Source organism: Myxine glutinosa, chromosome 11 (assembly GCF_964187855.1).
Source record: "Myxine glutinosa chromosome 11, kmMyxGlut1.1, whole genome shotgun sequence".
Classification (NCBI taxonomy): Eukaryota; Metazoa; Chordata; class Myxini; order Myxiniformes; family Myxinidae; genus Myxine; species Myxine glutinosa.
Window position 1 is genome coordinate 49,730,963 of NC_136271.1, and position 24,587 is coordinate 49,755,549.

A 24,587-nucleotide genomic window follows, 5' to 3' on the forward strand; every position below is an offset into this window, starting at 1 on the left:
TGGCGTTCATCACGTTTCCGATTTAAGTGTGATGCATTAAGGAAGAAGAAGAAGCCGTACTACCAACTTTGTACACTTCCGGAATTGTTTGATTTATTTGTATTCAAATGTCTGATTGTTTTGTATTTATGTGAATGTGTACTTGCATATAACTGTCATTAATTTAAAAAGGCTTAGGCACTATCGAGCTTCTTCTTTTTTTTTAACTCCAAAAAAACGATTTCTTTTTCAATTTTTTTTTTTTTGCCTAAAACACTCCCAGGCACTCACTGATGAACCTCCGAAAATTTGACGAAGATCCGTTCAGCCATCTGAGAAAAATGGCGACACACAGAGACAGACAGACAGACACACACACACAGACAGACATCTCTCTTATATTGTAGATTATAATACTGCACTCCAAAATTCAAGATTACAAATCATAAATACAACCACGAGATGATGAAACAGACACCATACAAGCAGTGGCCTCATTGGCCAATAGGCAATGGGAAGTCGGGTATAAAATCCCGTCGCGTAGATCACTCACCCGACAAGCCAGCACACTCAGAGTTCGCTCGTGAATGTTCATAATGGGGTAGTTCTTGCCTTTGTAACGATTCACCTCCTGCCAGAAAGAAAATTTACATCAACAACCAACAATCAAAATGATCAATGTTGGCATGATATCCACTTTATTTAGATCTAACTTAGATCCCTCCTCTCACCCCTTCGCCTTCCTTATCCCGACCCCTCGCCTGTCTCCTCCCAACCACCACCACCACCTCCCTCCAGACTCCCACGCCACCCCTTTCCTCTTCCCTCCCCCTTCCAAACTCCCACCCCACCCCTTACTGAATGTCGAAGATTCTTCTCCTCTCAACAGTTGCTTCAACTATATAAAGGATTGAATTATCAACTCTCCCAATCTGACCTCTAAACTCGACCCGCTTATATTACGCCGCAAAGTTGGTTTTCTTTCTCTTTTCTACAGATATTACTTTGGTTTCTGCTCCCAATAACTTTCTGCTTGTGTACCTCCGCCATTAGCGAGACCACGGAATACTCGACAAGCCACTACGTCACAGTCGTCACATGATTATTGCATGGCGATTGGCAACTCTAGGGTGGGCCATTGTGATGGTTGTTTCTTCCCCACCTCTGCCAAATTCTGGAACTTTTTACCTTCCCATGTTTATCCAAACACTTACGACCTTGACCTTTTGACAAAGCAGATTTTTTACTTCCTCAAAAACTCTTAAACTATTCTCTCTTTTATCACTTTTCTAACAATGCAGCTCTTTTATTTAAGGCCTGGCCTCAATGAGGACTCAGTCCGTGACTGGAACCTTCAACATAAAAAACTCAACCAATATCCTCTTCTGCCATTATCTTTTAACAAATTATCCTGTTAGTAAACCTTTCCTTATGAAATTGATTTGAAACAATATTATCACCTATGTATAACGTTCCCGAGTTTGTGTCAATTCTACTCCAAGCATGAAAGCTAAAGGAAAACGATGACATAACAGATTTTATACATTTTCTGTAAATGATGCTGGTATGCACAAAAGGGTGACCATTTTGAATGTTTCATCAATGGTTAAAAACACACTTGGTAACGGTAAGTTAACCACAAGATAGTATAGTACGGAGGTAGCACACTTACTTTTGAGCCATCCGGTCTGGGTTTGATTCCCGAACGGACTATAAACTGTCTTTTTGGCACTTCGCATTTAGGGTGATGCACCATCTCAAGCCGGCTGTCCTATCTGCTAGTATGAAAAACGTAAAATATACCACGGTCGGCGTTGGTTGTTTTTCATGAAGAGTTGGCGAGTTATCACCGGCACATTGAACCAATTACAATTTCCTACCCTGACTAATTGTTGGAAAGGCACGTATTCCATTTTGTGCTTGTTACAAGTTTTGCGTTAGGCCAAGTAAAAAAAAAAAATGTTTCTCGTCCCTGCCCGCTTCCTTTTTGGTCGCCGCCTACTTTTATTTACTATTTAATACTATTTTTTTTTAATATATACTTGTTTTTTTTAAATCGTTTTGCGAAGAAACTCGGTCTAAAACTTGCCGTTTCCGGGCGTTTGCTGATCGTATCTTATGCATTGATGATCTAAACTATTATGGATCGCGCCCTCTAACGGAACTTCCTGGTTAATACATGCTAGGCTTAACGCAGACACTTTGTGCTAAAGACGGTCAATTCTCGCAGCGGTTGTGCACTGGGCAAGTGCAATTTACGTGTAAAAATCTTGCATTTCATACTTTTAATGGTACAAATTTGAGTAGGGAATATGACGATATTCGTGTGTGTAAGCATACATTCGTCGACAAAAGTTTTGAAGTCTTGGTTCGCGAGATCAGTTGTAGATGAGAAGCGAACGTTGAACGATCTCTTCGCTAAATTTGCCAGTGGAGAATTTGACGATGGAGATGACATTGGTGATGGATACCAAACAACGAAAGTAAGTTGGTTAGAATGTTTAAAATGGTTCTCACTTTATGGATGACATGTACAAGATTGACATAAGTCTCACTGGGATTTCTTACTTTAATATTTATGGAACAGACCATAAGATAGACCAAGTCCTATAGTCATTAGTTTCACTATGTGGGGGGAGGGCAAACTGTTGATTAAACATATATTATTTAGTCCCACTTCTGGTTTTGCAAGAGGGAAGGATCAGCCTTCCAATGAAACTACAGTAGTTGTTTTTTAGGATTTCATCAATCTTTTGGTCTGTTCTCTGAGTAGTCCCCAATATGAACAATTCTAGTACTATTCATGTATTATTGTGTATTTATATTAAACAAGGACACATACCAAATTTAAACAGTCATTGTTTCTTTTTTGTTTTATTCAAATATAGTTTGTCCGGTGTAACACATGACATGTTCCATTGATTGATTCTATTCATATGCCATTTCAGTTAAAACATATATTTATTTGCTAATTTGGAAATGAAATTGCAGGCCTTTCGGTAACAATCAACACTGGCATGTTTCACATTACATTGGACAAACTATAGAGTCTTTAAGTCAGCCACAGTGGTCATTCAATTCATGGCAGCCATCTTGGAAAAAAATAGCAAAAAAAATGAAAATAGTAAATAGTAAGGGTAACATAGTAACATAGTATAGTAACATCATATGCCTCCTCCTTTTTTCAAAAAAGTCCGGACGAGAAACTTCTTTTTTTTTTTACTTGGCCTTATACCTAATTTAAAAAGTAAACATTTATAAATGGTGTATAACTTGATATTTTTGCAAACAAAGTTCCCACCTGATCATAGTGCAGGCCAACTATGATGTAGGGGTTTTCACATTGTGCTGCCACAGCCATCAAAAAGTCGAGAAGGCCCACATCTGTGTGCACATGGACATCAAGTAGCTCACCACACCTCAAACTTGTATTTCAAGTTAAAAAAAAATAAATAAAAAAAATTTGCATTTATAAATAACAATGAAGAACTGGTCTTGCAGGTGACGATTTACTCTGACGAAGGCTTAACGCCAAAATAGTCAGCTTCTCCTTCCTGCCCACGGTGGTTAGCATTCCTCAAACAACGTCTTGTCAATGTCATTTTCAAAAACTAGTCATTTTAAAACTGATATAGAAAATGTACCTGACTATAAGTATATTGTGCTGTAGGTGCTGTTTTGTACAAATTCAGGAAATATACATTTCTAGGTTAGAGATACAGACCAATTTGAAAGAGTATGTTATTTCTATCAAATGTTGATAAATGGTGAATTCAACAAATGAAAGCAAAATATGAAGATTTATTTAGCAACAGTTTAATCCATGCACAGACACTGAACTTGCATAGTTGAATACACCTGTTTGTACAAGCCAATCATATCAGCCCATGAGTGAGATGAGCAATTTGAAAGGCTCATCTCTATTTTACTTCACAATTTTTACAAAAGAGTGAAACACGGGTCATGGGAGGATTATAAAGAAATGGCAAGATGATGTTAAACAAATATCAGGGGTCAAGGAGAGGAGTGAAACATTCAAGGTCACGAGGCAGGACTAGCAAAGGAGGAGTAACATCATTTAACTTCCATGAACCATGACCTAGAAGAAAAAGAAAAGTTAAACGCATTAAATCTGGGGAAGAGGGGTAGGGGACAGGATGAAACGTCAAAGATTACAGGAGTTGTGCACTACAAAAAGAACGTCAGAAGAAGGGAAAAAATAAAGAAACAAAGATAATTAATAACACTTTAATAAATATGGATGTATAAAGAAAATGGAGAAAGGGCAGGAAATTTTAAAAGAAAAAGTTAACTGTTGGGATAAGAGAATCAAATAAATGAAAAAGCGTTGCTTGATCCCATTGGGAGCTAATGTGCCAGGTATGAAAATCAATTTAGTTCCTACTGTTGATGCTTTCTCATTTGGCAAAATCCATTGTTTGGCCTCTCTACCGATGAAGTCAATCACGAGTCTTTATCACAACAAGTATTCCTTATTGTATAAAATGAAGATTTGACAACGATTCGATTACGAATTAGAACTGCAGGTCGTCATCAATACTAGGGTACAATGACACCTCCGATGCAGCACCTCTGTAGAGTAGGGCATTGGTTGTGAACTAGGCCAAGGTATCGGCATACAAGGGTGAACCATTTTTGAAAAACACTCGAATATAATACCCCTCGATTCACTGATGGAAATACCAATCTTTGCTGCAATGGCTAATCTATGGGGGAAGAAAAAAAAAAAGGATTCCTGGGAGATCCTGCTCTCCGTGCAGGGATAACCAACATAATGTGTTGGCATTTGCAGTTTTCACACGCGTGTCCATGTACCCATAAAAAATTGCTTTAATTTTTTATTTTTTTTGGCTCACAAACACTACCGAATCCCGAAGTTACCCGAATCCACCATAGTTGGATTTATTGAAATCCGTTAATCCGTTCTTAAGTTATAACACGACAAACAAACAAACAGACAGACACGGCTCCTTTTATGATATACATGTGCAGTTCAGTTCCTTTGTGATGTAAATATACTAGTTTGTTTCACATCATGAGCAGTTGCACTGAAAACTTATTGACATTATCACACAATTACAGGAAACCAACAATGCATTATTTGTTACACCATTAATGTAAAACACCAACTACTCTGTTATTCCCGCTATTATTGTTACCACAATTCTTAAGTTAAGTTCCTTGTTTAACAACTGATAGTTTGAAAGCTTGGTAAGCATATTTATACAAATTCCTTGATGTTTTTTTAATGCAACTTGTAGCTGTGTCCTGATATTTGTAAGTTGACAAATAAGTAGAAGTCTTGGGAGGACTATTTTCCACACAACTTGCTGAGTATGTTTGGGAAAATGTCAAAAGCAAAAATGATTATTGAACAAAAAAGAAATCACCAAAAGTGTCCACTAATCGGTGTGTTTGCTTTTGTATTCTCAAATCACAAAGAAAATGACTTACGAAACAAATCAAATGCTCCAGGAACGTAAATAACGGTGTCCTCTGGCCGTGGCTCCTCTCCTGATGAAAACTGCCATATCCGCTGTGATGTTTGAAAGAAACGAGACCCCTGCAACAGCAGAGAACCTGACGTGAAACTAGGTGTTAAACCACAAAGTAGAATTTGATGAAAATATATCAATGGATACGTCTTCACCCACGCTATATGTTAACCCACTGTTACGTTTAATCTCAATTCAAGGTCGAGTGAGTGAGTGAGTGAGTGAGTGAGTGAGTCAGAGACATAGAGACATAGACAGAGACAGAGACAGAGAGAGAGAGAGAGAGAGAGAGAGAGAGAGAGAGAGAGAGGACGGAAGACAGGTAAGTAGAAGAGCGACATCATCAGATTCTTCTAACTCGAGTTGTGGTCTGCAAAATGATTTCCAAAGGGCACATGACCTGAGACCTGGTCAATCTAAAATTGAATGAGTTCATCTTTGTAATACAGTGCATAAGTGTGTCAAGTATGGTTGAAATCTTTTTAGTGGTTCATAAAGTATTGCAGTAACAGAATTTCAATGAAAGAGCACGTGGCATTAGGTATTTGACCTTTTGAACCCAAAATTGAATCAGTGAATCTTTGTATTGCAGCCCATAGCTTTTCTAGATTTGGTCAAAATCCCTTCAGCGGTTCACTAGTTATCACGGTAACGAAAGTCAGTTACTTTCAGCTAAAGGTCACATGACCTTTGACCCTTAGAACCAAAAATAGAATCAGTTCATCTTTGCATAATGATACACCTTTTTATCACGTTTGTTCATAATCCCTTCAGTGGTTTACAAGTTATCATAGTAACAAAAATTGATCACGGGTGAACACAACCCAAAAACACGATGCTTCCAGTGCCTTCGGTGACGGAAGCATAAAAACTGTACCAACTTCATCAACAATTACAGTTAATTGAGCACTTTACCCTGTGCGGTCTTGAGATGCGAGGACATGGGCAGGGTCGTTGAGCGGCAAATTTCATTGGGCGTGATGACGTTAATTTTTGGCCAGGTAATGCTAAACGGAAGGGTTTTTAAAGTGCCAAAAAGGTGATTTGTGTTCCACAGTGTCCAAGTATATAATTCAATTGAAATAAAATTACGATTTTAAAGGTTTTAGAAAAAAATATTTAAGGAGTTTACCACCGATGATAAAGCGTCTTTTACGCCACCTTATCTAACACGTTACATTAGTTCTTCATGCCTGTTGTTTGTGTCATTTATGACGTCCTTAAAAACTGTGAGTTTCCTGTTTGGAATGATTTTCAATGTTTAATTACCAGACAGGCAGACAGACAGAGTAAAAAAAAAAAATCTCACACCTCTCCGCACCTGTGCAATTGGGACAAATTCAGAGCCAAAGTTCTGCTGAACTACAGGTTCGTTTTCCAATTCGTGGTCAAATATAATTTTTAATTGAAATGATGTTGTTCCTCGATCATAAACTGACGTTCGTTGACAGACAGACACAGAGAGAGAAGTGAACCAATTGCTTAACCCTGTTATCTGTTTCGCATGCGGGGGGTAATAAAAAGAGCATTCAAAAAGTGAAGTTTCATGGGTTTTCTTTTATGCAAGTACAAGATGAAACAACAAAATTAAAATATCTTTGCATTGGCCTGTAATACTCACTTTACTGAAGTTGTTGGTATGTTTCGTGTACTCAGAGCTATCATCCTGCTAAAACACCACACCCACCCACACAGTCACATCCCCTTTTTGAGGAGAATGCCTTCACCATAAAGTGAAGAATGAACACCCATAAAGTGTGGTTTTACATTAAATATGTTTCATGAAAGAAATGGGCAATCATCTACCTTATCATGCATGTAGACTTGTGGTGAAGTATTTGTTTATATCTATATATATATATCTATATATATATATATATATATATATATATATATATATATATATATATATATATATATATATATATATATATATATATATATATATATATATATATATATAGTTGCGGATTCGGGGGTCGGCGCTCCCCTTACCAGGGGGTTAATCCCCTTGTCTTTTAAGCTGGCCGTCCCCCAATCCTGGAAGTTATAACGCTCCTTTCCGGTCGAGATTGGCCAGGGTGATTGGTCAATGGAGTCCCAACTACCTGTGCCAATCCGACCGCAAAGCAGGGAGATAACTCCCGCTCGGACCGCAGACAAGATGGAAATTGCCAAGCGGTTTAGCAATCCGAAGCCCGAGCCATTAACAAAAGACTAACCCGATCCTGAGCGGTTCCGAAATCGTGCCACAGGTACTCAATGGAGAGAAAGGACGAAGACGATCGAATGGAGAGGAAACCAAAGTAAAGGAAGAACAAATATGATTTATTAATTATGTACAAAAACCCAAAGAGGAACCGAAAGGGAAAGAATATACAAGAAGAAGAAGAAGCAGGACACAGGGCAACCTTACCTATACAGTCTTACTTAACCCCAGGATGAACAAACAGACTTACACGGGAGGATAGTGGTAGGAGAAGGGTCCAAGCAGATGGTAGGGCGTTGAGGTCCGGCTCCGGTCCAGGCTGGAGAATGGGAGGCAGCTTGCGTGTCGCTGGCGCGCGATCGGACCTTACATATGGCGGGGGGGGGGGGGGGGGGGGTAGTCCTTCGCAAGTCCGTATGCGCAGTTCTCTGCTCGTGACCTCCTTACTCAGCTTCTCAGGTGTTCAGCGCCGCTTAATGATTCCTCGCGCATCTGGTACAAACGAGCTCAACAACCGGCAACAATAGGGGTCTAGAGGGCCTCAGCCGATTGCAGCAATGCGAGCACCCCCACGTCTCTCTCTTCTGCATGCCCTCTCTCTCTTCTCTCTCTTAGCACCTCCTCCTCTCAGCACTTCTCCGGTGTTCAGGCGCTGCGCTTGCGCTTATATAGTGCGCTTTAAAATCAAGCCGCGTACTCTCGCACTCTGCTCACCCGTGAGCTCACCTCACCCCTGGTTGGTTAGCGAGGGCTCACCGGCTCCGCCCCTAACAGGGCCACGCCTCGTTCTGGGCGCTCCGCCCCCTTCTTCTCCGGCTTGACCGCGTGCGTAATGGCGGCGCTAAGGCAGCGAACGCTGCTGGCAAGGCGCGTACCACAATTTGGAGAGAGTCAAGCCGCAAAATGAATGGAATTGAAAAGAACCTATCTTATTTAATTAATGCAACACAGATGCAACTATTGGGAACACAGCCTTATCTGAAACACATATTAGGGAAATAACTGACAGTCCTATGGTGTACTCCGTGTTGCTTGTGGACTAATTATGGGTGCGACATTATTAAATGAAGAGGATTATTTACAAGAATTATTTACAAGTATTTACAAGTGAGGGGTTCTCAAAACCGCAACAATATATATATATATATATTGTTACGGATCTCTCCGTCGGCCTGTTTCCCCTTAAGAAGGGGGGGGTCAATCCCCTTGTCCGCGACTGACCGACGAGAGTCCTGGGGGTCCCAACGCTCCTCCCGGTCGGGAGCAGCCAGGGTATTTGGTCTACAAAAAGTCCCAAGGACCTGAGTGCCACTCCTGACCGCGAGCAGGGGAGGGACTCCCGCTCGAACCCCGGTTTTAGATGTTATAATTGCCGAGCGGTGTTAGCAACACGACGTTCGAGCCATTACCAAAGACTAAACCCGATCATGAAACGTTGGCCAAAATCGCGCCACAGGTATTCAATGAGGGAAAAGAAAGCACGAAATGGATGTGAAGAAGAAGAAGAAGAAGGCAAAAGTAGGAAGAACAAATATGATTTATTACTACTATTTACAAGTCCAAAGAAACCAAGGAGGAGGAAGGATAATAAAATAAAGACAGAAAGAATGGAGGAACCAGAAGGACACAGAGCAATTTCTAGCTTACACTAAGCAGTCTTACTTAACCCCAGGACAAGACAAAAGACAGACTACGGTCAGACTCACACGAATGGATGGATGAGGCCAGGCACAGATGACTGGAAGGGGAGGAAGGTTCGCCTGGACACGGGAGGACGGCCGGGCCGGGAGTGAGCAGCCGCCGCCCTTCCTCAAAAGCAACGCTGCCGTCAACGCTCAAGCTGCGGTGGTCAAGGCTCCACGCTGCTGCTCCGCACACCGGTACCACCGTACACCACAACACAGCGCACCACCGTTTGGAAAGAAACTTGAAAGCCTCGTTGCCGCTCCTCTTCCACTGGGCTCAACTCCACTCTCGGTGGACTGCTCTTCCTCCACTGATGGACTTGAACTCAACTGGTGGACTGCGGTATTCAACAATTCCCTGACGCATCTGCCGTGGGGGCGTTGCGTGACGGGTTCTTCTCCTCCTTTCAGTCCCTCCCAACTTCCTTTTATAAGGCGCCTGGCGATCAAGCCGCCGGCCTTTTTGAAACGCCCATCGGTGAGCTCGCCTCAGCCTGGATTGGTCGCGAGGGCTCACCGATCCCGCCCCCTTGATGAGGTGTTGGCAAGGCCACGCCTTGTTCCTGGAGCTTGGTTGACTCCTCCCACCTTCTTCTCCGAACCGACCGCGTGCTCAATGGAGGCAATTGCAGTTGGTAAGTGCGGTTGGCAATGGTGATGCCACTAACCCCATCCAAAGTTACTGGCACTTTGAAGATGCCATGGGGGCGTTGGAGGGACCTATCTTATTTCATCTGATGCAATGCAGAGTCAACTAATGGGAAACACAGCCTTAAACTACATAGAATAAGGAGATAACTACTTAAGAGGGTATATGATTGGCTACGTGTATGTATATGGATTAACTAGGAGGACGACCTATTACCTTTACACACGGAGGGTGATATTTACAACACGATTCATGACACTTACAACAATAAAAAAAACACAGGAATTCTCAAATCCACAACAATATATATATATTGTTGTGGTTTTTAGAACCCTCCACTTTGTAAATATTGTAATATCCCTTATAAATAATCCCCTGTAAATATTCCCATTTTTGTATAAAAGGTCAAAGGTCGCACCCTAGTTAGGTCATATTGCAACACGTAGGACACCATAGGCTTCTTCTTTAGTTATCTCATTAGTATGTGTTCTAGTTAAGGATCTGTTCCCAATAGTTGAGTCGGCGTTGCATTAATCAAATAAGATAGGCCCCATTTCGCTCATTATGCACTCTCTCTCTCCAAATTATCACGTGGCTGGGTTAGCAGCGTTCGCTGCATTGAGCCGTCATCGCTGCCTTAGCGCTGGCTCCAAACGCCATTGAACACGAGGTCAGGCTTGGAGAAGAAGGGGGCGGAGCGGCAAGAACGAGGTGTGGCCACGTCAACTCACCACCAGGGAGTGGCCGGTAAGCCCCCACCAGCCAACCAGGGCTGAGGTGAGCTCGTTAGTGGGCGTAGCCCTATGAAGGCGGCTTGATTTCAACGCGTGATCATATAAGCGCGAGCGCCAAGCCCTTTGACAGACTGCGCCGGGGGATGCTGATCGTAACGGACTGCGCGAGGGGAGGTCATTGTGAACGAACTGCGCGGGGAGCGCTCGATTGATTGTCACTGCATTGAGCGATCTGCGCGAGGGTACCCTCTGAGACGAACGTTGGGCGAGAGAGAGTTGGCACGAAGATTATGTACGTGGCATCCCAGTCCCTCGCATAATTATAAGGTCCGGTCGCGCGCCAACGACACCAGCTGCCTGCCATTCTTCGCGGCGGATCCGGAGCCTGGACCGGACCCCATCGCCTGGACCTTTCATCCCTGCTATTCCCCATTCGTGTAAGTCTGTCTGTATTGTCCTGGGCGTGATAATTAAGAGTGTTATTATTATGTATGTGAGAGCTATTAATACAATTACTTGTTTTGTTCTGCAAGTGCATCTGCAAGTGCATTGGTTTGCCCTGTGTATCTGCTTCTTCTTCTTCACTGCACATTCCCTTTCGTTTCTTTCTTGGTTTTGGTTTTGTACATAATTAATAAACCTGTGTTCTTCCTTCTTATTCTTTGGGTTTCCTCTCATCCGGTCGCTTTAGTGATTTCTCCATTGATATACGTGGCACAATTTGGCCAACGCTCAGGATCGGGTTAGTTTTATTGCTAACGGCTCGAGCTTCGGATTGCTAAACCGCTCGGCAATCTTCCATCTTGTCCGTGGCTCGAGCAGAAGTATCGCCCTGCTTTGCAGAGAGGTTGGCAAAGGTATCTGGGAACCCGTTGACCAGTCACCCTGGTCAACCCCCGCAAAGGAGCGCGATATCTTCTAGGACTCAGACGGCATATATATAAATCATATATATAAACAGGTTCACAAGTCACGTCACATCAGGTAAAAACGTGCAAAGGCCATATGTATAATTAAACATAAAATATATTATCAAGCATCCACAAAAATCCCAGCAGCTTTGATATTCATTCAAAAACAATTTTTCGAGTGAATATCAAAACTGCTGGGATTTTCACAGAAAAAATGGATCTCAGAGAAAAATTAATTGCTTCGAGTTTATTTTGCATAATATATCTTAATAAAATAACCAAATAGATGGAAATTTTCAGAACAACATGTAGATAGGCCAAGTTTTCCAAAAGGCAACTGTGGGTACAGTTGCCAAGCAGTAAAACAATTATCTGAGCCCATGCATTAGAGGAAGCTAAAGAGTATATGAGTTTATTATTTGCAATTTTTTCCAATAATGATGATGTGTGCATTCCAGGTATTTATCAACACATAGGTACATCCATTAAGCAAACAGGTACATAACTGCAGACTACTGTACGTACCAGGTAACTGTGATGAGTACGTGTGAGTAACAACATCCGTCCAACCAGATCCGTCGTGGAAACACCCTGGGTACGTTGACACTCACTGAAAAATGGAGAACAAGACATTTCAACATCAAGTAGTTTTTCACTGGAGATTATTGTTTATGTGATCATGTTTGCAATATTCCCCTACAATAAATAGACATGAAAATGTGAGGCTGTGGAATCAAAAAGGGTGTGCTGTCCATATGCGGCCTGGAACACGGGTGTGATGGGAAAGGAGTTCCTCATCACATCTACACCCAAGAGTTTAAGAGGGAACAAATGCCCCCAGAGTTCCCCCAAATCCACCGCGGCAATGCTACGACATTAATATTGAAAGTCACTATTTTGATAAATGGGTTCACACTGATAAATAATTGCAAAAAAAATAGGCGTGAGGTACATGCTTTATAAATGTGAGCAGTTATGGCCAGGTACCAAGCCACCCTGCTTTTATACAACCCCATTTTCATCTGTCATGTGACCCATGATGTCCACTTTATAAAACCGAATTCAGAAGTTTTCAGAAGAACTGAATTCTGAATTCTGGATTGAAATTCAAATCCTGGTGGCATCTTGTCAAATCTGTTTCTGGTGTTTGTTCCCTCTCCACCCGCTCCCTTACCTCAAACGGCTACACAGCTGACTCTGCACGTGAAAAAGCTGAATGCCTCAACTCTGTGTTTGCCTCAAATTATTGTGTCCCAAACCCATCGCTCTCTGTACCCACCTTACCCAGTCATATGCAGCTGCGCCTGGACTCTGTGTTCTTCTCTCCTGACAAGGTGGAGAAGTTTCAGTCAAACCTCCAATCTGATTCTGCAACTGGACCAGACGGCATCAGCCCACGGGTCCTAAAATCCTGCTCTGCCACTCCATGTCACCCTCTCTCTGTTCTCTTCACCTACTATTTTGCTCAAGGTCATCTGCCATAAGCTTGGAAATCAGCCAACATTACTGCTTTACACAAAAAAGGTGCAAAAACAGATCCTTTCAACTACAGACCAATCAGCCTGCTCCCTATCATCAGCAAGGTCATGGAATCCATCATTGCTTCGGATATCAAATCCTTCCTCTTCTCCAATGACTTGATCTTGGATCATCAATTTGGATTCAGACCAGGTCATTGTACTCTGGACATGCAGTTTCGGCTGTCTCAACAATGGATGGAGGCCCTCAACGCCAAACAGGAAATCAGAGCCGTCTCCCTTGACATATCTCGTGCCTTCGATACGGTCTGGCACCCTGCTCTGCTCACCAAACTTTCCTCCTATGGTATCCATGGAAATCTCCACGCATGGCTTGCGGACTTCCTCTCTAGTCGTAGTCAACGTGTGGCCCTGAAAGGAATTCTCTCATCTCCCCTTCCTGTTCAGACTGGAGTTCCTCAAGGCAGTGTTCTGGGCCCTGTGCTTTTTTTGGTCTTCATCAATGATCTTTCCAACTCTGGAAAACCCTCTCTATCTCTTTGCTGATGACTCCATTCTCTGCCGCTCCATATCTCAGCCCTCTGATCAGCAGTCTGCAGCCTCCTCACTCTCTGCACACCTGGACAAAATCATGAACTGGTCAAACAAGTGGAACATGTCTTTCAATCCTGACAAATCTCACACTCTCACAATGTCTCTCCGAAAAGACAGACTGGAAAACCCTCCCATCTACTTTCTCAACAATCCTCTTAAAGAAGCTCTGTCACTCAAGCTTTTTGGCCTCACTTGCAGCCATGATCTTTTCTGGGAAAACCACATTTCCAAGCTGGCCTCCAAAGCCAGTTGCCGACTGGGCATCCTCCGTCCTGCGAAGTCCTTCCTTGGCACCTCTGAGCTCCTCACCACATACAAAGCTTTCATCTGCAGCTTGATGTAATACTGCTCTCCCCTCTGGGCTGGTGCTCCTGCCTCACATCTAACTCAGCTTCACACTGTAGAAACCAAAGCTTTCAGAATCATTGGAATCTCCCGCGATGAAGCCGATTCGGAGGGCCTTTCACTCTCACCACAGGCAGGTTGGTGGTCTTTCTGTCTTCTACCGACTCCTCTCTGGCCTAGCTCCCCCAGCTCTGCCTGTGCTGTGTCCCCCAAATATTCCTGCAGGATGCACAAGAACTGCCAGCAACCCTCTGCTTGTGAAACTGTCAAAATCAAGACTCTCTGCTCACCTTCACTCTTTTATTCCTCTTTTTAACCACCTCTGGAACAAACTCCCGCACTCTCTTCAATCCCACTCCTCCCTTCAGGTCTTAAAAACAGTTGTTCACCACCATCTCTTATCTTCCCCCATCCAAAACCTTGATCTTTTCTACCCCCGTTAAAACACTCCAAATCCACCTCTTTCAATCCCCAACTTCTTTCCTGAAATTCCTAGTTGGGTCAATTTGTTTTTTATACCATGTACCCCTTCCCTCCCCCTCCCCCCCCTCCCCCCAGCCCTCTCCCTCCCACAGATCTCCCTATTTTCTACTGTTGTGCTTGTGTGTTTCCCTCCCTCTCCCCATATTGTCTCTCCCTCCCTTTATTGTTTTATGTGTCCGTTTGTTTTTTGTGTTTTATGTGCTAATGTGTGTTTAATGCTAGCTCTTACATGAGCCTTGATCTTGTATCCCCCCCCCCAAAAAAAAAAGTTGATTTTAAATGATTAAATTGAAAAGAAATCCAGATTAAAAATTCTTTTTAAAAAAGACTGCCAGACCATGTGACCTATGACGTTTAAATTATCAAATTATATTGCCAAAGACTCGATCATGTATGTGAAGTTTCACATCGATTTAGTAAGTCATTCTGGAGAAGATAAAATTGTAAGGTTTATTCTTCAAAAAGAAAATGTTTTTTATGGCTGCCAGACCATGCGATCGATCATGTTGACGTTGTGCAATGGCTGGAGATGGAATAGGGAGGGGCATAGTATAACAAAATCAATAGAGAGGCAGCCTGTTAGGCTTGATACCCGAATAATAAAAACTACAACAAGGATTGAAACAATGAAATGCACTTCAATAGATAAAACTCAAAAATTATGTTTCCAACTCATGGCACACATTATTACAGGAAAAACGTTCCCTTCCTATCCATTCATAAGCTCTGGAAAGCATCCAAGAAGAAATAGTTTTGTTGTCTTTTAGTGAATGTCAAATTGTCCGATACAGACAAGGAAGCACTTGTTAATGTTGAAGGACTCTTCTTGCATTCTTCATATCTTCATAAAGATATATCTTCTTTATGAACTATCTTCATAAAGAAACTAAAATATAAGTAGAGATACATTCAAAGTACACCGTCCCCATGCCAAATAAATAAATACCATATCCTCCAGCGGTGCCGTCATGCAGCACATGGAGACGGAATTGGGAGGGGGCTGTGTACAATATTGATTGATCAATTGCGTAATTACAATAAATAAACAATGATCGTACAATAATTAATAGAGGACATGGATTTGTCCCTCCCCCCCCCCCCCCATTGGAGAAAGACCCTCTCATGTTCAGGCCTTTGGTGCTATGGTTGGCAGCGAGTGCCGTGGAAGCATTGACGGAAATATAGTGGCAATCATATGTGTGGGGAAATTACATGCTCAGCCAAGGTCGCCCAGATAGCTCAGATGGCAGAGCACTGGTGCGGTTTTCCAGAGGACCTGGGTTTGATTCCTGGTCTGGGCGTGTAATTTTCCTACATATATCAATATATCAATGTATATATCAATATATATATTGTTACGGTTCTACGCCGCCTTTCTTCCCCTTACCAAGAGGGGATTAATCCCCTTGTTCTTTCTGGGCCTGGCGGAACCGAGGCTTGACACATCCCTTCCTGGCAAACGCAAGGTAGGGTTTCGGGACCAAGTCTCACACGTACCTAAATACCTGCGCCACCCTGGAAGCGAGGAAGCAAGCCTCGCACGAGCCACGTGTGGTTTGAGTACGCCGAGCGGATTGAGTACCACGTGGTCCGTGCAGTCTTAATTAGTGGAACCCGATTTGAGCGGTTCTACCCATACCACGCTTAGCCAATGAATAAACCACAGGAACGGTCGGATGGAAGAAAGGAAGAACACAGGTTTAATTATTCCCACACGTATGTACAATGATCGGGGATGCAGAGACACAGAGCAGCCTTCGACAATCTTATCTTAAATCCCAGACAACGGGCCCGTCTCACTCACACAGGGAATTGCAGATGGGTAGATGTTCCCCAACGCGTCGACGTGGTCATCCAGAGACGGTCCCAACGTCCCGCGAAGATGGTAGCAGGCAATGGCAAGAACCTCGGAGCGCGTCTCCCGAACAAGGCAGATAACGAGGTGGAACGGTAAAGGGCGGGACTCTCAGCGCGGCTGGCGATTACTCAGCCGTTCTCACTCGCGCGACTTAATGCGCTGTATATCGGTTCATGCGCGCCTGGCTGCGCCCACGTGTCTGTACAGCTCTCGGACGCTGCCAACTCCTCTTCCTCGATCCTCTGAGCTGGTTAGTGCACGCGAGTTCTTTGACGCTCTCCACTTGCGAGTCCTCTGTTTAACAGCTTTCCCGCGCGAGTCCTATCGAGTGCAAGTCCATCTGCGAGAGTCCTTCAGCGCTAGTCCTCGTGCAAGTTCTTTAGGCAGCAGTCCTTTCGTGCAAGTCCTTTCGAGGGTTTTGCGCAGCGGGTTTTATAGCTACGCCCACGAACCTTCTGGAACCCTCTCGACCCTTATCACCACGCCCTGTGACGCAACGCCGCCGTCACCACCTCTGAGCCCTGATTGGCGGCTCGTGCTTACCGTCAGCGCTTCTGCCGCTCAGCCCTCGGCTCCGCTCCAGTCCTCCTAGCCTGCCTCGTGTTAACTCGCCCAAAATGAACCAACGTTAGCGCAAAAGGGATTGAGGCTACGGACGTTGGATACTCGGTGGCAGTAGGGCCTATTCTCCTGACTCTACTTCAACGCAGAACTAACAATGGAAAGGAACTAAGCTCACAATTACTAAGACATAACTATACTATTGCGAGGCTACACGTTGCTTGTGTGACTAACTATGGGGGGCAAATTTTAACCTTTATTAGACTCACTGTACAAACTCAAAACCACAACAATATATATATATATATATATATGTATGTATGTGTATATATATATATATGTATGTATGTGTATATATATATATATATATATATATATATATATATATATATATATATACACACACACAGTCGTGGCCAAAAATATTGGCACGCTTGAACTTCTTTCAAATAATGCACCATTTATTCAAGAAAATTGTTGAAATTAAAAAATATTTTGGTATCCACATATGTATTTCTTTGGTTTGCAGTGGAACAAAACAAAAAGATCTGAAAAGATCTGATGGGGATTTCTAAATTTGAGCTTATTCCACACAGAAATCCTAAAATGGCCAGGACAATATTATTATTGGCACCTTTTAGAAGTTGCCAGAAATAATTAGATTTCAAGCAGGTGATTCTCTTTTACTTTGGAAATGAACTCACCTGCGGTGAGTTGCAGGTGCCTGCAATATAAAAATCCCTCATTAAACCAGTTTGAATAGAGAAAAGGAGTCATTCTGTTGTTTTGTGTCACTGTGTGTACCGCAACGGGCATGGAGAAAAGAAAGAAAACCAGAGAATTATTGTCTGAGGAGGTCAGACACAAGATTGTAGCCAAACATGAACAATCTCAAGGCTACAGGTCCATCTCCAGATACCTTGATGTTAATGTGTCCACCGTACGCAATGTTATCAATACGTTTAAGGCCCATGGCATTGTAGCCAACCTCCCTGGACGTGGCCGCAAGAGAAAACTTGATCGAAGATTGCAGCGAAGGATTGTTCGAATGGTGGAGAAAGTACCTCGATCAACTGACAAACAGATTCAAGCTGACCTTCAGACACAAGTTACGATAGTTTCAACTCGCACCATCCGTCGCAAATTCAATGAAAGGGGATTCTATGGTAGGAGATCCAGGAGGATCCCACTGCTGAGAGAGAGACGTAAGAAAGCCCGACTGGAGTTTGCCAAAACACACCTGAACAAGTCAGAAAAATCCTTCTGGGAGAATGTCCTGTGGACAGATGAGACCAAATTAGAGCTTTTTGGTAAAGCACATCATCTCTATGTTTACAGAAAACAAAATGAAGCCATCAAAGAAAAGAACACCTTCCCTACAGTCAAACATGGAGGAGGTTCAGTGATGTTTTGGGGTTGCTGTGCTGCCTCTGGCACTGGGTGACTTGAATGTGTGCATGGCATCATGAACACAGGAGATTACCAACGCATTTTGGAGCGCAATGTTCAACCCAGTGACAGAAAGCTGGGTCTCCGTCGAAGGTCATGGATCTCGCACCCAAACACACTTCAAAAAACACCCAGGAATGGTTCAAGACAAAACGCTGGACTGTTCTGAAGTGGCCAGCAATGAGTCCAGATCTAAATCCCATTGAACACATGTGGGAGATCTGAAAACAGCAGTTGGGAGAAGGCACCCTTCAAATCTGGGAGAACTGGAGCAGTTTGCACTAGAAGAGTGGAACAAACAGCCAGTAGGGAGGTGTAGGAAGCTCATTCATGGCTATAGGAAGCGCTTGACTGCAGTTATTTTGTCCAAATGCTGTGCTACCAAATATTAAGTCTCGGGTGTCAATAATTTTCTCAATGCCATTTCTTTTTATTTTCTGATTTAAAAGGATATATTAAGTTCTGAATCAAAAACAAAGGTTCTGTAATATTAACAGTGAAATAAAGAATTGTGGAGACCAAATACTTTGGTCAATTTCAACTTATTTTTAGAGGAAATTGAGAGTTATTTGAAAAAAAAGTGCAAGGGTGCCAATATTTTTGGCCACATTATATATATATTTAACTAAAGAAGCACACTAACCCTATGACATGACACTGACATCATGTGTATAAATTGTACCAACACATCACCTCCAAACTAGGAGGCATCCGTGTGGTACTCAAGTCTTTGCAGACTGAGATTAAAGCTCTATGGTCACAAATAGACAAAGGCAGAGATGTCGATCTAGATTTCGCCAACTCAATGAAAGGGGGTTCTGAATATATATATTATATATATACATGACAATATATAATATATATATATGACAATATATATACTCATATATATATATATTGTTGCGGAATCCGGGGGACGGCACTCCCCTTACCGAGGGGGGTTTAATCCCCTTGTCTTTTTAAGCTGGCCGTCCGACCGGTCCTGGTACTTGTAACGCTCTTCTGCGGGGTGGAACTGATCAGGGTTATTGGTTCAGGGTTTATCCCGAATACCTTTATCAGTCCCTCTGCAGAACAGGGAGACAAGTACCGCTCGAATCCCGGACAAGATGGTATGTTGCTGAGCGGTTTAGCAGTCCGGAATCCGAGCCGTTAGCAATAGACTAAACCCGATTGCGAAGCGGTTCGGCCAAAATCGTGCCACAGGTACTCAATCAAGAAATCACGAAAACGATCGGACGAGAATGAAAACCAAAGAATAAAGAGGAACAGGTATTTATTATTAATGTACAAAACCAAAGAAGAAGAAGAACGAAGTAATTTACAGAAGACAGTGCAATCCTTAACTACAAGTTCAGGCTTAACTTATACCCCAGGGACAATACAAACATCACAAACTCACGTACACTAATGGGGAATTGAAGGCAGGAATGAATGGCTGGAAGGAGAAGGTGGGACCACAGGGCTGGAAGGATGAGGTTCAGGTCCATGCAGAACGGCAGGGCTGGAGGCGAGCGGCCGCCGACTCCCCGCACTCCGGTTCACACGGCGGGGTTGCCCGTGGCAGCGCGTCAAAGCTGCACGCGGCAGGGACTGTTTGAAGCAGTGTCTCTCTCTCGTACCTCACTCCACAGAACTCCGAACTTGGTCAACACTCAAGCGCCTCCCTCCACAGAACTGCTTGGTTCGTGCTCCCTCACTCATCTGCATAAGCAGTCCCTCACTCCTCCTTTTATTGCCCTCCCCGAAATCAAGCAGCAGGCTACGAGGGCACGCCTACCGGGTCGCTCACCACGGTGCTGATTGGCCGTTAGGGCTGGCTGACTCCACCTCCGATGACGATGAGGTGCCACGCCCTTCTTCTCCGAGATGAGCACATGGCAATGGCGGCTTGCAGGAATGGAAAACCACTCGCACCCTTTTTGAAAAGAACGAAAGAGACCTATCTTATTTGATGCAACGGAGATTCATCTATTGGAAACATGGCCTTACCTGAAACACATAATAATGAAATAACAACGAAAGGGCCTATGATTTGCTACGTGTTGCAAAGTGGACTAACTAAGGTGCAATTATTTCATTTACCAGCCAATTAAGGGGAAATGTACACAGGGGTTATTTATAAGGAAGTTTACAACTAAATTGACAAAGTGAAGGTTCTAAAAACCACAACACAGCACCCTCATTCCTCACGGCACGTCTCGGGCCGACAAAACTTTAACTTAGTGTGACACGCAGGTGTAATTTCCCTCTACTATTAACTTTACCCTGAGTGCGACAGTTTTAAAACACAATTAAATATGTTCCCCTACTACGTTGCATCCTACCTAACAGATTCACACCCACAATTAACCGAATTGCGGATTTAATTCTCAAACTATACATTTAGCCGGTGGGGAGCATTATTTACAAGTGACATTATTACATTATTTACAAAACGCAACCCAGGACCTGTCATTTTTCTGAGGAAACAAAAAGAGAATCCTGTGGGAAGGAGGAGAAAGCATGCACTGCATCGATACACCACCTCACATGCCCAGGGATGCGGAAGTTTATTGCAATGCATCCCCGAGCATGCAAGCACCAAAGCACCAATCATAAGCACCAGTCAAAGCACCAATAAAACAACTGATGGTCTTGATCTTGCTCTGCTGCTCCCTCTGCTGGCCGTTGTCTCTTCCAGATGTTGTCGTTCTTGGTGGCTTGCTGCCTATTTGCAATAATAAATAAAAAAGCACAAAGCGTGTCCATTTTCTATTTATAGCCCACAGGGGCCAACTATGGGTGGTCCACCTGTAGGGCAAAAAGGGGCCACCTCTCCGTGGTCCGCACGCAAGATCTTCCTGGGCCATCATGGCCGGTCCCAGCAGAGGGGCCATGCCACACACGTGTGGTCCATAAGTGGTGCTCGGCCACAGAACCGTGGTCCATATGGTGGTGCATGGCCGCAAGATGTGCGGTCCATAAGTGGTGCATCGATCCAGGCAGCTGGCAGCGGGGGCTCGGGCACACAATTGCGGCTCCCGCACGCTTTCCCTCAGTGCCCAGAGAGCACGGTCCATGGGGGGGGGGGGGGGGGGGGGGAAGACAAAGCAGAGTCAGCGAGGGCAAGGGCGCAAGGGTACACATCAATACAAGGCAATGCAGAGGTGAGGTGCGCCTGGAGATCGAGCGGAGAAAGCTCGTCCCTAACGTACGCCACCCCACCAGTCACCTACTCTACCCTTGCCCCTTACCCCGTATTTACAAAACAATTTACAATTCGTCTCTATCGTCATGTCTTCCCCATATCTCCCCTAATACCAAATTCGTTACCACAATCCCTCTAACCAAATTTGCCATCACCCAATTCATCATCAATCCTCATAAGGAGGGAGAGATGGAACGTTAAGCACAATGTCTCACCCACGTCATGATGCATCTCACATTCCCAAAAACATCTGCAACAAAAAAAACAAACAACCATGGCATGGCGTGGAGTTCTGTCACCTCAGGTGAGTGGGTGTCGATGGTGCGAGGCGATTCTTAATCCTAACTACTCTCTAAATGACATTAACACACTTTACACTACCCGGGGTCTTTCCCTGCCAAACCATTGGCCATCTTACTCTATGCGGTTCTAAAAACCAAACTCCCATTGACCATCTGTGGCGCTCACCAATTTGGGGTCTCACTCCCCCGATTCAACTCCCTGTGCCTTCGCACAATTTCTGGGCTGAGTCGTGTGGCTCCCCTAACAGGTCTACTTACCTGTGCGCCTCCGCCACTGAAGTTGCCACCCGAGCTTACCTGCTCCTCACTAACCTACCTGGGGAAGGCCCTCCCTGGCGCTTACCCCCTCGGTGCCCTCTCTGGCACTGGGCTACCCGGGTCCTTCCTCTGGATCCTCGGGCCCCATTGAACTCTAACTGGCTCCCAGAGCCTACCTGCGGCCTCACCTGGCCGACGGACTAACAGTGGCGAAGCGCTCAACCAACCATACCTCTAACAGGCCACACGCCCAGCCATTTCCACATCACTAATGCACCCATCCAAACACCATTCTACCACACGCACCACAGATGCCAATATCGAACCACAATTTACCGATACCCTCTACCTACTTTTAAACTACCCTCCCCGGGTATTCGTGATAGGGGTCCATCTTCCCCATATCTCCCCTTCACACCAACCGCTCCACTCCACGTTTTCCACCATACTCACCCCACACCATCCATTCCATACTCCATGTATCCCAGACCATTCATTTCATCCAACCATTCTCTGCACACCTGTGCTTCACTTGCACACCTGTGCTCACACACACCTGGTGGCTCTTGCACCCTCCTTTCCTCCCAGGCTTCTTCATTCACTCAATACAATGCACAATCACAATTATTCACTCATACACTGCTCCATACACTTTCACGCTCAATACAACTCACAATCACCTCACACTTTTCACAATACGCTGCTCAATACACTTTCCATTCTCCAAACCATTGCCTCAGTCACCCAGATTTTCCCACGCTCACACACACATCTTCCCCGAGCATTGACCCTCAATTCCTCATTTCAACATGCTCACCAGCAAACACAACTGCATCATCTAAACTACCTGGTGCCCTTCTGAAACTCGCGCTTCCCAGTCGCCCCTTATACTATTGCGCTCCCTCGTCATTATCATCCAACTAATCTACCTACGTCCCCTACTACAGGTATCATGTCGCTACTTAACCCTACCGTTACCTATTGTCATTTCTCTAGATCCCTAATCCATTATCCAAACCCTCCCTGGCTTGGTTGCACTGCCATAACCCCATAAACTATAGCTCATGTGCCCGGGGGATGTGAGGGATGGCAGAGTTGCCATTCCTCTACATCACCATCGCCAATCAAATTTTGCCCATCACGCCAATCAAATTTGCCAATCATGCCAATCAATTCACCCATCAAATTTTGCCAATCAAATTTCACTGCTAATCATATTCCCTATCCCTACTCGTCCATTATTCTGAGCCTCGGTACGTCGTTACATGCTCAAAGCTCGGCTTCGCCAAGCCGAGCAATGAATGCGGGTGGTTCGTCTACCGCGGTTGGATCCGTCCGGCATTCGGTTCAAGGGAGGCGGTTTGGTGTGACCCAGGTTCAAAGCACCATCCCGGCGCGGGGCCTCTCGCTCCCAAGCGCGATGGGCCAACCTTGTCCGGGTGGAACGCCGCCACCACAAGGGGGCGCCGTTCCGATTCCTCCTACCTGCCCTTGAACCGGGCCTGTCGCCTTGCCCGGCAAGGCCCGGACTCGACCTTGCGGGGCGGGGCCAGGCCCAAATCGTGCACGACGCTCCGAAGAGGAGCGACGCAGCACCGATCCCCGCCGGCTCCCGCAATACCCACAGCCCGGCACGGACCGAGAACTCGCGTCGGTTAAACGTCGGTCTAACCGCTATCCCGTTTAACGTCGATGCTCCCCGGACATGCTCACACCACGCGTTCCTTTTTACACTCACCAACCCCGGCGGCTCAGCGCATCTCATGCATTCCACACACTCCGTCCATTCCACCACCGCACTCCCTGTTACACACCACACCTCTCGCGCACCATCTTGCGCACTCTCCCTCGGTACGTACTCCGTACCACTCATGGGGGTGCACTCTTGCCTCCACGCACTCCGATGTGCCCTCCCGCACATGCCCCACCACCAACTCAGATGTGCCTCCTCGCACACGCTCAACCATTCCAAGTGTGCATTCTTGCACCCGCTCCACCACCAACTCACTCTCCGGGTCACTCACACACTCGCATGTACACTCTGGATCGCTCTCACTCTCTGTGTCGCATTCATTCTCACTTCCACACTCTGTGACACACTCACTCTCCGACGCACACTTTTTTCTTACACGCGCGGTATTCTTTCTCACACCACGCACCCCGGACCTCCCACAAACGCCCGGGTGCCGTCTCAATCCCAAGCGCGCGAAAATTCTTGCTGCGCCAAACACCTTCCCGCAAAACCTCTTAGCACCACATACAGCCCGACTCACCTTCAGGGTTCTTCTTCTTCGCTCCACACACACTTGCAAATCTTTATAAGGATTATGCAGCACGACATCATGATGTGAGCCCGGACTTTGCACATTATCCATCACTTTCTCCG

At 44.7% G+C, this 24,587-nt stretch overlaps 1 protein-coding gene across 9 annotated transcripts in view; it reads right to left on the reverse strand.

Annotated features, from left to right (window-relative positions):
* PCYT2 (phosphate cytidylyltransferase 2, ethanolamine) overlaps positions 1-24,587 on the reverse strand; it is a 66,240-nt gene that overhangs the window by 23,783 nt on the left and 17,870 nt on the right. For 7 of the 9 annotated variants that reach the window (XM_078786649.1, XM_078786652.1, XM_078786650.1 and 4 more), the window contains 5 exons: positions 12,209-12,293; positions 7,117-7,164; positions 5,455-5,563; positions 3,281-3,363; positions 533-610 (listed from right to left, as the gene is read on the reverse strand). In XM_078786649.1, the coding sequence (XP_078642775.1) occupies positions 533-610; positions 3,281-3,363; positions 5,455-5,563; positions 7,117-7,164; positions 12,209-12,293 (403 nt within the window). The remainder of the gene's footprint in view (positions 1-532; positions 611-3,280; positions 3,364-5,454; positions 5,564-7,116; positions 7,165-12,208; positions 12,294-24,587) is intronic. The other 2 variants (XM_078786653.1, XM_078786654.1) reach the window with 1 other exon arrangement.